Consider the following 13,902-nt stretch of genomic DNA (forward strand, 5'->3'; position numbering starts at 1 on the left):
GAGCACACAGGGGTCTCTATTCAAACGGGGGAAAAACAGGAGGTCTATATACTACTTGGGGGAATGCACAGGAGGGCTATATGGGAGGGGGAGCACACGGGGGATATATACTACTGGGAAGTGCACAGGGGGGCTGTATACTACTGGGGGAGAGTGCACAGGGGGGCTATATACTATAGGGGAGAGCACAGGAGGTCTATTTTACTGGGGGAGCACACAGAGGAACTATATACTACTGGGGGAGCGCACAGAGGGTCTATATACTACTGTGGGAGCTCACAGGGGAGCTATATAGTACTGGGGGAGCACACAGGGGGGCTATATACTACTGGGGGAGAATACAGGGGGGCTATATACTACTTGTGGAGTTCACAGGGGGCTATATACTACTGGGGGGCGCACAGGGGGGCTATATACTACTGGGGGAGCACATGGGGGTTATATACTACTGGGGGAGAGCGAACTGGGGGGCTATATACTACAGGGGAGAGCGCACAGGGGGGCTATATACTATTGGGGAGCCCACTGGGGCTATATACTACAGAGGGAGAGTTCACAGGGGGCTATATACTACTGTGGGAGAGCTCACATGGGGCTATATACTACTAAAGGAGCGCACAAAGGGGGCTATATACTACTGAGGGAGAGCGTACAGGGGGGCTATATACTACTGGGGGAGCGCACAGGGGGGCTATATACTACTGGGGGAGCGCACAGGGTGCTATATAAGGGCCGGTGATAGAGAAAAAACGCCAGTAAGTGGAGCGTCACCTGACTATAGACCCCCCTAAGTGGAGCGTCACCTGACTATAGACCCCCCTAAGTGGAGCGTCACCTGACTATAGACCCCCCTAAGTGGAGCGTCACCTGACTATAGACCCCGCCAAGTGGAGCGTCACCTGAGTATAGACCCCGCTAAGTGGAGCGTCACCTGACTATAGACCCCGCCAAGTGGAGCGTCACCTGACTATAGACCCCGCCAAGTGGAGCGTCACCTGACTATAGACCCCCCTAAGTGGAGCGTCACCTGACTATAGACCCCGCCAAGTGGAGTGTCACCTGACTATAGACCCCCCTAAGTGGAGCGTCACCTGACTATAGACCCCGGTAAGTGGAGCGTCACCTGACTATAGACCCCCCTAAGTGGAGCGTCACCTGACTATAGACCACGCTAAGTGGAGCGTCACCTGACTATAGACCACGCTAAGTGACCCCTCACTTAAAGTTGTTGAGTACCCCTGGTGTATCCGGATCAGTTCCTTACTTTCTGTGTGGATACTGTCCTGCACTGTGACTCTCCACGGCGTGGGGTGATCCTGACCTATAGTGACGGTGATCCCTGACCTGTAGTGACGGGGATCCCTGACCTCTAGTGACGGGGATCCCTGACCTCTAGTGACGGGGATCCCTGACCTCTAGTGACGGCGATCCCTGACCTCTAGTGACGGCGATCCCTGACCTCTAGTGACGGGGATTCCTGACCTCTAGTGACGGGGATCCCTGACCTGTAGTGACGGGGATCCCTGACCTCTAGTGACGGGGATTCCTGACCTCTAGTGACGGGGATCCCTAACCTGTAGTGACGGGGATCCCTGACCTCTAGTGACGGGGATCCCTGACCTCTAGTGACGGGGATCCCCTGACCTCTAGTGACGGGGATCCCTGACCTCTAGTGACGGGGATCCCTGACCTGTAGTGACTGGGATCCCTGACCCTGTAGTGACGGGGATCCCTGACCTGTAGTGACGGGGATCCCTGACCTCTAGTGACGGGGATCCCTGACCTCTAGTGACGGGGATCCCTGACCTGTAGTGACTGGGATCCCTGACCTGTAGTGACGGGGATCCCTGACCTGTAGTGACGGGGATCCCTGACCTCTAGTGACGGAGATCTCTGACCTGTAGTGACTGGGATCCCTGACCTGTAGTGACGGGGATCCCTGACCTGTAGTGACGGGGATCCCTGACCTCTAGTGACGGTGATCCCTGACCTCTATTGACGGTGATCCCTGACCTCTATTGACGGTGATCCCTGACCTCTAGTGACGGTGATCCCTGACCTCTAGTGACGGTGATCCCTGACCTCTAGTGACGGTGATCCCTGACCTCTAGTGACGGTGATCCCTGACCTGTAGTGGCTGTGTAACACTGCATAGTGTGGGGTGAGGTTACTTGAGAAGGATCTGTAGGGATCTGTAGGTGCTCTACGTCTAGACTGTGGAGGAGTCGGGGCAGGAGTCGGGGCCCCACTGGACGGCTGTAGGGGGCGCTCTGCCTTGTGACCTACACTGCCCCTACCCATGTGACTTGTAGAGATGGGCCAATTTGCCTATGAACCTGAACTCTCGGCTTCTGATTCCCGCTGTCTGGCGGCTCCCTGAACAGGGTGGATACAACCTATGGCTGTGGCTGTATCCCAGCTTTCCGGGCGGTCCGTACGCTGTATCCCCCCTCTCCACAGAGCCGCCAGACGGAGGGAATCAGAAGCCGAGAGCTCAGGTTCATACAAACCCAGACTTCGGCAAATTTGCTCATCCCTAGTGACTTCCTCCCTACAGCCCCTGTAAGGTGTGCTGTGAGTGCGTATGTGAGAAGTAAAGAGAGAGATGAACTCTCACTGGCGTACAGACCCATGTGACAGTAGCTGTGCAATAACTGAATATACACACTTGCAACAACAACAACTTGTGGGGAAACTCTGGTACTACATCACCACCAAGAAGTACAGGCTTTTACCAAGGGTGTAACCAATAGCAACACCCGTGGTGGGACACCACGGTATGTTTTAGTATGTAGCGGTACGTCTCGGTGCAGTGTGTAGTGTTACATCTCGGTGTGTAGCAGTACGTCTCGGTGCAGCGTGTAGCGGTATGTCTCGGTGTATAGCGGTATGTCTCGGTGCAGTGTGTAGCGGTATGTCTCGGTGTGTAGCGTTACATCTCGGTGTGTAGCAGTACGTCTCGGTGCAGCGTGTAGCGGTATGTCTCGGTGTGTAGCGGGACGGCTCGGTGCAGTGTGTAGCGGTATGTCTCGGTGTGTAGCGGTATGTCTCGGTGTGTAGCGGTATGTCTCGGTGCAGTGTTTAGCGGTATGTCTCGGTGCAGTGTGTAGCGGTATGTCTCGTGTGGTAGCGGTATGTCTCGGTGCAGTGTGTAGCGGTATGTCTCGGTGCAGTGTGTAGCGGTATGTCTCGGTGTGTAGCGTTACATCTCGGTGTGTAGCAGTACGTCTCGGTGCAGCGTGTAGCGGTATGTCTTGGTGTGTAACGGGACGTCGGTGCAGTGTGTAGCGGTATGTCTCGGTGCAGTGTGTAGCGGTATGTCTCAGTGTGTAGCGGTATGTCTCGGTGCAGTGTGTAGCGGTATGTCTCGGTGTGTAGCGGTATGTCTCGGTGCAGTGTGTAGCGGTATGTCTCGGTGCAGTGTGTAGCGGTATGTCTCGGTGCAGTGTGTAGCGGTATGTCTCAGTGTGTAGCGGTATGTCTCGGTGCAGTGTGTAGCGGTATGTCTCGGTGCAGTGTGTAGCGGTATGTCTCGGTGTGTAGCGGGACATCTCGGTGCAGTGTGTAGCGGTATGTCTCGGTGTGTAGCGGTATGTCTCGGTGTGTAGCGGTATGTCTCGGTGCAGTGTGTAGCGGTATGTCTCGGTGCAGTGTGTAGCAGTATGTCTCGGTGCAGTGTGTAGCGGTATGTCTCGGTGTGTAGCGGTATGTATCGGTGTGTAGCGGTATGTCTCGGTGCAGTGTGTAGCGGTATGTCTCGGTGCAGTGTGTAGCGGTATGTCTCGGTGCAGTGTGTAGCGGTATGTCTCGGTGTGTAGCGGTATGTCTCAGTGTGTAGCGGTATGTCTCGGTGTGTAGCGGTATGTCTCGGTGCAGTGTGTAGCGGTATGTCTCGGTGTAGTGTGTAGCGGTATGTCTCGGTGCAGTGTGTAGCGGTATGTCTCGGTGCAGTGTGTAGCGGTATGTCTCGGTGCAGTGTGTAGCGGTATGTCTCGGTGTGTAGCGGTATGTCTCGGTGTGTAGCGGTATGTCTCGGTGCAGTGTGTAGCGGTATGTCTCGGTGCAGTGTGTAGCGGTATGTCTCGGTGTGTAGCGGTATGTCTCGGTGTGTAGCGGTATGTCTCGGTGTGTAGCGGTATGTCTCGGTGCAGTGTGTAGCGGTATGTCTCGGTGCAGTGTGTTTATCAGACGTCTCACATCTCCTTTCCTGGATTTTGAAGACTCAACAAAGCTGAGAGAAGACGTGAGGCAGATGGCGGTGAGGTAGTGAGAGCCGAGGGATGGTCTCAGTGTGTCTGCCGGCTGTGCTCCGGGCCGTGAGGGGTTAATCCATATAATATCCAGAGAAGAGGAGTCGCCAGGAGGCCGGACCAGAGCGGAATAACAGGAGGTCAAAGCCCAGAGGCTCAGAGCAGGGGAAGAGTCTGCAGAGACAACAGGTACAACTACAGAGCATAGTCAGCTCTGCTACACAACACACTGACACTACAGGAGCATAGTCAGCTCTGCTACACAACACACTGACACTACAGGAGCATAGTCAGCTCTGCTACACTGCACACTGACACTACAGGAGCATAGTCAGCTCTGCTACACTACACACTGACACTACAGGAGCATAGTCAGCTCTGCTACACTGCACACTGACACTACAGGAGCATAGTCAGCTCTGCTACACTACACACTGACACTACAGAGCATAGTCAGCTCTGCTACACTACACACTGACACTACAGGAGCATAGTCAGCTCTGCTACACTACACACTGACACTACAGGAGCATAGTCAGCTCTGCTACACTACACACTGACACTACAGGAGCATAGTCAGCTCTGCTACACTACACACTGACACTACAGGGGCATAGTCAGCTCTGCTACACTACACACTGACACTACAGGAGCATAGTCAGCTCTGCTACACTACACACTGACACTACAGGAGCATAGTCAGCTCTGCTACACTACACACTGACACTACAGGAGCATAGTCAGCTCTGCTACACTACACACTGACACTACAGGAGCATAGTCAGCTCTGCTACACTACACACTGACACTACAGGAGCATAGTCAGCTCTGCTACACTACACACTGACACTACAGGAGCATTAGTTTTGCATTATCTGGTCAGTGTATGGGGGGGGGTATTATCTGGGCACTGTATGGGGGTATTATCTGGGCACTGTATGGGGTATTATCTGGGCACTGTATGGGGGGTATTATCTGGGCACTGTATGGGGGGTATTATCTGGGCACTGTATGGGGGGTTATTATCTGGGCACTGTATGGGGGGGTATTATCTGGGCACTGTATGGGGTATTATCTGGTCAGTGTATAGGGGGAATTTATCTGGGCACTGTATGTTGGTATTATCTGGGCACTGTATAGGGGTATTATCTGGGCACTGTATGGGGGGTATTATCTGGGCACTGCATGGGGGGGTATTATCTGGGCACTGTATGTTGGAATTTTATCTGGGCACTGTATGGGGGTATTATCTGGCACTGTATGGGGGGAATATTATCTGGGCACTGTATGGGGGGTATTATCTGGGCATTGTATGGGGGAATATTATCTGGGCACTGTATGGGGGGATATTATCTGGGCACTGTATGGGGGGATATTATCTGGGCATTGTATGGGGGAATATTATCTGGGCACTGTATGGAGTATTATCTGGGCACTGTATAGGGGAATATTATCTGGGCACTGTATGGGATATTATCTGGGCACTGTATGGGGGTATTATCTGGGCACTGTATGGGGGGAATATTATCTGGGCACTGTATGGGATATTATCTGGGCACTGTATGGGGGTATTATCTGGGCACTGTATGGGGGAATATTATCTGGGCACTGTATGGGGGGTATTATCTGGGCACTGTATGAGGGTATTATCTGGGCACTGTATGGGGGGAATATTATCTGGGCACTGTATGGGGTATTATCTGGGCACTGTATAGGGGAATATTATCTGGGCACTGTGTGGGGGAATATTATCTGGGCACTGTATGGGGTATTACCTGGGCACTGTATAGGGGAATATTATCTGGGCACTGTATGGGGGGTATTATCTGGGCACTGTGTGGGGGAATATTATCTGGGCACTGTATGGGGGGTATTATCTGGGCACTGTATGGGGGTATTATCTGGGCACTGTATGGGGTATTATCTGGGCACTGTATGGGGTATTATCTGGGCACTGTATAGGGGAATATTATCTGGGCAATGTGTGGGGGAATATTATCTGGGCACTTTATGGGGTATTATCTGGGCACTGTATGGGGGGTATTATCTGGGCACTGTATGGGGGTATTATCTGGGCACTGTATGGGGGGAATATTATCTGGGCACTGTATGGGGGGTATTATCTGGGCATTGTATGGGGGAATATTATCTGGGCACTGTATGGGGGGATATTATCTGGGCACTGTATGGGGTATTATCTGGGCACTGTATGGGGTATTATCTGGGCACTGTGTGGGGAATATTATCTGGGCACTGTATGGGGTATTATCTGGGCACTGTATGGGGGGTATTATCTGGCCACTGTGTGGGGAAATATTATCTGGGCACTGTATGGGGGGTATTATCTGGGCACTGTATGGGGTATTATCTGGGCACTGTATGGGTATTATCTGGGCACTGTATAGGGGAATATTATCTGGGCACTGTGTGGGGGAATATTATCTGGGCACTTTATGGGGTATTATCTGGGCACTGTGTGGGGGAATATTATCTGGGCACTGTATGGGGGGTATTATCTGGGCACTGTATGGGGGGAATATTATCTGGGCACTGTATGGGGTATTATCTGGGCACTGTGTGGGGGAATATTATCTGGGCACTGTATGGGGGGAATATTATCTGGGCACTGTGTGGGGGAATATTATCTGGGCACTGTATGGGGTATTATCTGGGCACTGTATAGGGGAATATTATCTGGGCACTGTATGGGGTATTATCTGGGCACTGTATGGGGTATTATCTGGGCACTGTGGGGTATTATCTGGGCACTGTATGGGGTATTATCTGGGCACTGTATAGGGGAATATTATCTGGGCACTGTATGGGGTATTATCTGGGCACTGTATGGGGTATTATCTGGGCACTGTATGGGGTATTATCTGGGCACTGTATGGGGTATTATCTGGGCACTGTATAGGGGAATATTATCTGGGCACTGTATGGGGTATTATCTGGGCACTGTATGGGGTATTATCTGGGCACTGTATGGGGTATTATCTGGGCACTGTGTGGGGTATTATCTGGGCACTGTATGGGGTATTATCTGGGCACTGTATAGGGGAATATTATCTGGGCACTGTATGGGGTATTATCTGGGCACTGTATGGGGTATTATCTGGGCACTGTATGGGGGAATATTATCTGGGCACTGTATGGGGTATTATCTGGGCACTGTATGAGGGTATTATCTGGGCACTGTATGGGGTATTATCTGGGCACTGTATGGGGTATTATCTGGGCACTGTATAGGGGAATATTATCTGGGCACTGTGTGGGGGAATATTATCTGGGCACTTTATGGGGTATTATCTGGGCACTGTATGGGGGTATCATTATTTGCACATAGTGGCAGATAGAAATCTTGTGTCTGGAATGTTGGATCTCAGAGCGGATGGGGGGGGGGGCTTCCTTCCTCAGGGCTGAACTCTTAAAGGGGACAGTGGGGAAGCTACCACAGAGGCAGGGCAGGCAGCTGCTACAGGGCCTCCTGTGTCCTTCTGCTTAACCCCTTATGTACTGCAGTGTGGAGGTGACCCAGTGATTACTTACATGCTGCAGCACAAAAGCAGAAGACACAGATCTCTGCTTCACTGCTCTGATGACCCCTGACCTCTGGTCTCTGGCCGTAGCAAGCAAGTAGGAGAATGTGTAGAGTTTCATGCAGAGGTCAGGGGTTATCAGTGCAGCAGCAGTAAAGCAGACAGCTCCTTGTCTTCTGACCTTTGGGGCACTTACACACTGCAGTACACTAGGGGTGGCTCCTAATGGGCTTATAGTTATATACAGTGGAGTGACAGAACAAGCAGCCATTGGCTCCCAGCCCTGCCAGACACTCTGCTGCCAGGATTCTGCCACCAAGAGATTTTATTTGTTGGCCACATCACAGAGTATATATATATACATTGCTTTGTGTTGTGAATCCTAGCTACACCCCTGAAAGAGGAACTCCGCTGGAGGAGGGGGGGGGGGTGAATATAAGTATAAAAATATCTGTGTGTCTGTATACACCCACATTATCCACTGCTACATACATGTCCTATATATACAACACTGCATGTAACCAAAGCGTGACTCACACTAACAGCTCTGCAGGATGAGACAGGATGTGCCAGCAGAATAGTGAGTGCAGCTCTGGAGGATGAGACATGATGTAACAGCAGAATAGTGAGTGCAGCTCTGGAGGATGAGACATGATGTAACAGCAGAATAGTGAGTGCAGCTCTGGAGGATGAGACATGGTGTAACAGCAGAATAGTGAGTGCAGCTCTGCAGGATGAGACAAGATGTAACAGCAGAATAGTGAGTGCAGCTCTGGAGGAGGAGACATGATGTAACAGCAGAATAGTGAGTGCAGCTCTGCAGGATGAGACATGATGTAACAGCAGAATAGTGAGTGCAGCTCTGGAGGATGAGACATGATGTAACAGCAGAATAGTGAGTGCAGCTCTCGAAGATGAGACATGATGTAACAGCAGAATAGTGAGTGCAGCTCTGGAGGATGAGACATGATGTAACAGCAGAATAGTGAGTGCAGCTCTGGAAGATGAGACATGATGTAACAGCAGAATAGTGAGTGCAGCTCTGGAGGATGAGACATGATGTAACAGCAGAATAGTGAGTGCAGCTCTGGAAGATGAGACATGATGTAACAGCAGAATAGTGAGTGCAGCTCTGGAGGATGAGACAGGATGTAATAGCAGAATAGTGAGTGCAGCTCTGGAGGATGAGACAAGATGTAACAGCAGAATAGTGAGTGCAGCTTTGGAGGATGAGACATGATGTAACAGCAGAATAGTGAGTGCAGCTCTGGAGGATGAGACAGGATGTAACAGCAGAATAGTGAGTGCAGCTCTGGAGGATGAGACAGGATGTAATAGCAGAATAGTGAGTGAGTGCAGCTCTGGAGGATGAGACAGGATGTAACAGCAGAATAGTGAGTGCAGCTCTGGAGGATGAGACAGGATGTAACAGCAGAATAGTGAGTGCAGCTCTGGAGGATGAGACATGATGTAACAGCAGAATAGTGAGTGCAGCTCTGGAGGATGAGACATGATGTAACAGCAGAATAGTGAGTGCAGCTCTGGAAGATGAGACATGATGTAACAGCAGAATAGTGAGTGCAGCTCTGGAAGATGAGACATGATGTAACAGCAGAATAGTGAGTGCAGCTCTGGAGGATGAGACATGATGTAACAGCAGAATAGTGAGTGCAGCTCTGGAAGATGAGACATGATGTAACAGCAGAATAGTGAGTGCAGCTCTGGAGGATGAGACAGGATGTAATAGCAGAATAGTGAGTGCAGCTCTGGAGGATGAGACAAGATGTAACAGCAGAATAGTGAGTGCAGCTCTGGAGGATGAGACAGGATGTAACAGCAGAATAGTGAGTGCAGCTCTGGAGGATGAGATATGATGTAACAGCAGAATAGTGAGTGCAGCTCTGGAGGATGAGATATGATGTAACAGCAGAATAGTGAGCGCAGCTCTGGAGGTTCTAATCGGACCTGTTTCTCTTTGTAGGAATCGGTGATGTCTCTGTTGCTCCCGATACTTTTGGCCGTGTTGGCCTCGGTCATTGGGGGTCTCTACATGCTGGGAATGTTCCGGAAGAGAAGACCTAACGAGCCGCCCCTAGACAAGGGAAGCATCCCGTGGTTGGGCTATGCCCTCGACTTCAGGAGAAACACCTCTGGCTTCCTGAAGAAGATGCAAGAGAAACATGGTGAGATCTTCACGGTGCAGATTGGCGGCTACTACTTCACCTTTGTCACTGACCCGCTGTCCTTTGGTCCCATTGTGAAGGAAGCGCGGGCCAAGCTGGACTTTGAGCAGTTCGCCATGGAGCTGGTGGCCAGAGTCTTTGGATACCACTCCGGGCCCAATGACCACAAGTTACTGGAGAAGGCCAGCACCAAGCACCTGATGGGGGACGGGCTGGTCCTGATGACCCAGGCCATGATGGAGAACCTCCAAAACCTGATGCTTCACAAGGTCGGCTCCGGAGACGGGGGCAGGAAGTGGCAGCAGGACGGACTCTTCAACTACAGCTACAACATTGTCTTCCGGGCCGGCTACCTCGCCTTGTTCGGGAACGAGCCGGCCAAGAGTCCGGGAGGCCCAGAGAAAGCCAAGGAGATTGATCGGGAACATTCCGAGGAACTCTTTACCGAGTTCCGAAAATATGACAAGCTCTTCCCTGGCCTGGCCTATGCCGTCCTCCCACCCAAGGGCAAGATGGAGGCCGAGAGGCTGAAGAGGCTGTTCTGGAACATGTTGTCCATCAAGAGAACCCTCCAGAAAGAGAACATCAGCGGCTGGATCATGGAGCAGTTCCAGTACCGGGCGGAGAGCGGCATGGCGGAGCACATGCAGGACCGCTTCATGTTCCTGCTCCTGTGGGCCTCCCAGGGGAACACCGGGCCGGCCTGCTTCTGGCTCCTCCTCTACCTGATGAAACATCCAGAAGCCATGACGGCCGTCTGCCAGGAGGTCCAGAAGGTTCTGAAGGAAAGTGACCAGGAGGTGAAGCCAGGAGGGGCCCTGGTCAACCTCACCCGGGACATGCTGCTGAAGACCCCCGTCCTGGACAGTGCCGTGGAAGAGACCCTAAGACTGACCGCCGCCCCGGTGCTGATCCGAGCCGTCAAGGAGGACATGAACCTCAGAATGTCGAGTGGGAAGGAGTACGCCATCCGTAAGGGAGACCGTGTGGCCCTCTTCCCGTACACGGCCGTTCAGATGGATCCAGAAGTTCATCCAGAACCCGAGACGTTCAAATACGACCGATTCCTGAACCAAGACGGCACCAAGAAGACGGAGTTCTACAAGAAGGGGAAGCGGCTGAAGTTCTTCACCATGCCCTGGGGCGCCGGCACCACCATATGTCCCGGACGGTTTTTCGCCGTCAATGAACTCAAGCAGTTCGTCTTCCTCATGTTGAGCTACTTTGAGTTTGAGCTGGTGAATCCGGAAGAAGAGATTCCTGGGATCGACCCCAACCGCTGGGGATTCGGCACCATGCAGCCCACCCACGACGTCCAATTCAGATACCGGTTACGTTACTAGAAGCCGAGCAGCCAACGGCCGAACATTCCCCAGCTGATGATCCCAGGGCCCCCCGGCTGAGCTGATGATCCCGGGGCCCCTCGGCTGAGCTGATGATCCCGGGGCCCCTCGGCTGAGCTGATGATCCCAGGGGCCCCCCCGGCTGAGCTGATGATCCCAGGGGCCCCCCAGCTGAGCTGATGATTCCAGGGGCCCCCCAGCTGAGCTGATGATTCCAGGGGCCCTCCGGCTGAGCTGACGATCCCAGGGCCCCCCCGGCTGAGCTGACGATCCCAGGGGCCCTTCGGCTGAGCTGACAATCCCGGAGCCCCCCGGCATGCGGCTGAGCTGATGATCCCAGGGGCCCCCCCGGCTGAGCTGATGATTCCAGGGGCCCCCCGGCTGAGCTGATGATCCCGGAGCCCCCCTGGCGTGCTGCTGCACTGATGAATCCGGAGCCCCCCGGCGTGACTTGAAATGTTTCCTAATATTTATGGATGTATCCTCCCCGGTCACCAGTGCCGCACAGTGGACGGGAAAACCATCCAGGGATTAGATTGTACTTAAAGGGGAACCCGGCCATAATGGAGCCTGAGGTGACTGCTGGATGTGTGAGGTCTGGGGGCTCCGGCCACCAGGGGTCCCTAGAATGTGGGGGGCTGGGGGCTCCAGGTGATGGGTCTCCTGCCTCTATGGGTGGGTAAGGAGTGTGCTGGGTGGAGTTCCCCTTTAAGTGGGGTGTGGCTTCTCGCCCCCACTGTGGTGATTATAATGTTATTATTTGCGCAATAAACAGAATTTGGAGGAAGTCTGACTACTTTAGTGTTTTGGTTTGAAGAATTTGTATGGTGTCACCGATCTCTGGTACCTCTGTAGTCACTGACTACAGGGTCACATTGTCACCAGAGGGGCGGGGTCAGCAGTGTCATCTCTATCAGAGGGCGGGGTCAGCAGTGTCATATCACTATCATTAGAGGGCGGGGTCAGCAGTGTCATCTCATTATCATTAGAGGGCGGGGTCAGCAGTGTCATCTCATTATCATTAGAGGGCGGGGTCAGCAGTGTCATCTCATTATCATTAGAGGGCGGGGTCAGCAGTGTCATCTCTATCAGAGGGCGGGGTCAGCAGTGTCATCTCCATTAGAGGGCGGGGTCAGCAGTGTCATCTCTATCAGAGGGCGGGGTCAGCAGTGTCATCTCTATCAGAGGGCGGGGTCAGCAGTGTCCTCTCATTATCATTAGAGGGCGGGGTCAGCAGTGTCATCTCTATCAGAGGGCGGGGTCAGCAGTGTCATCTCATTATCATTAGAGGGCGGGGTCAGCAGTGTCATCTCATTATCATTAGAGGGCGGGGTCAGCAGTGTCATCTCATTATCATTAGAGGGCGGGGTCAGCAGTGTCATCTCATTATCATTAGAGGGCGGGGTCAGCAGTGTCATCTCATTATCATTAGAGGGCGGGGTCAGCAGTGTCATCTCATTATCATTAGAGGGCGGGGGTCAGCAGTGTCATCTCATTATCATTAGAGGGCGGGGTCAGCAGTGTCATCTCATTATCATTAGAGGGCGGGGTCAGCAGTGTCATCTCATTATCATTAGAGGGCGGGGTCAGCAGTGTCATCTCATTATCATTAGAGGGCGGGGTCAGCAGTGTCATCTCATTATCATTAGAGGGCGGGGTCAGCAGTGTCATCTCATTATCATTAGAGGGCGGGGTCAGCAGTGTCATCTCATTATCATTAGAGGGCGGGGTCAGCAGTGTCATCTCATTATCATTAGAGGGCGGGGTCAGCAGTGTCATCTCATTATCATTAGAGGGCGCTGTGGTAAGGTGATGGCAGACGCAGTAGGTGTGTGGGATATGTATTTAAAAACAAAAAAGTGACGCCCCAACCAGCCGCTTAGGGTCCTATTCCACGGGGCGAGGAGGTCCGATCAACGATGTAAACGAGCGGCGATCTGCTAGATCGCCGCTCGTTTACTGGGCCTATTCCACGGCCCGATGATCGTTGAGCGAGGGCTGCAGGGACATCGTTACTGATGTCCTTGCAGCCCTTGCAGCATCATACAGGTCTTCTCCGCTCTGTCTTCATCCCCGGGTCCCCCGCGCTCTATTATCGGAATGGCTGGTCAGCTGACCGGCCAAACTCAGGCAATCACAGGCCGCGGCGGTCCCGGCCTGTGATTGGCTAAGCGCTCGGTCAGCTGACCGGCCCATCAGAAGATAGAGAGTGCAGGACCTGGGGATGAAGACAGCGCCGAGAAGACCTGACAGGTAATGTATGATGCTGCTGCTGTCAAATCGTCGGTCGGCCGCCGCGCACCGTTATTCAACCGTAACGATGCGCAATGGGGGAACGATGATTTTAGGTCTGGCCCTAAATGAACGATCAGCCGATGACACGATCGTTCTCTCTGGCCCATTATAGGGCCCTTACTGACACAGCACTGAGCACAGGAAGCTGACAGTCTGGGGGGGAGGGGGCAGCACTGAGCACAGGAGCTGACAGTCTGGGGGGGGGGGAGGGGGGGGGGAGGGGGCAGCACTGAGCACAGGAGCTGACAGTCTGGTGGGGGGGGGGGAGGGGGCAGCACTGAGCACAGGAGCT

General features: G+C 53.0%; 1 protein-coding gene across 1 annotated transcript; it reads left to right on the forward strand.

The window, feature by feature from the left end:
• The first annotated feature begins 4,261 nt into the window (after positions 1–4,261).
• Positions 4,262–12,102, forward strand: LOC138775322 (5-beta-cholestane-3-alpha,7-alpha-diol 12-alpha-hydroxylase-like). Its single transcript, XM_069955910.1, has 2 exons — positions 4,262–4,439; positions 9,771–12,102. Exon 2 carries the CDS (start codon positions 9,780–9,782, stop codon positions 11,313–11,315), a length of 1,536 nt encoding a protein of 511 aa, XP_069812011.1. The 5' UTR covers positions 4,262–4,439; positions 9,771–9,779; the 3' UTR covers positions 11,316–12,102.
• The last annotated feature ends 1,800 nt before the right edge of the window (positions 12,103–13,902 follow it).

Source organism: Dendropsophus ebraccatus, unplaced genomic scaffold (genome assembly GCF_027789765.1).
Source record: "Dendropsophus ebraccatus isolate aDenEbr1 unplaced genomic scaffold, aDenEbr1.pat pat_scaffold_1537_ctg1, whole genome shotgun sequence".
Classification (NCBI taxonomy): Eukaryota; Metazoa; Chordata; class Amphibia; order Anura; family Hylidae; genus Dendropsophus; species Dendropsophus ebraccatus.

Coding starts and splice junctions, on each gene's coding strand:
- LOC138775322 (XM_069955910.1), top strand. CDS start 9,780: ATGTCTCTGTTGCTCCCGATACTTTTGGCCGTGTTGGCCTCGGTCATT.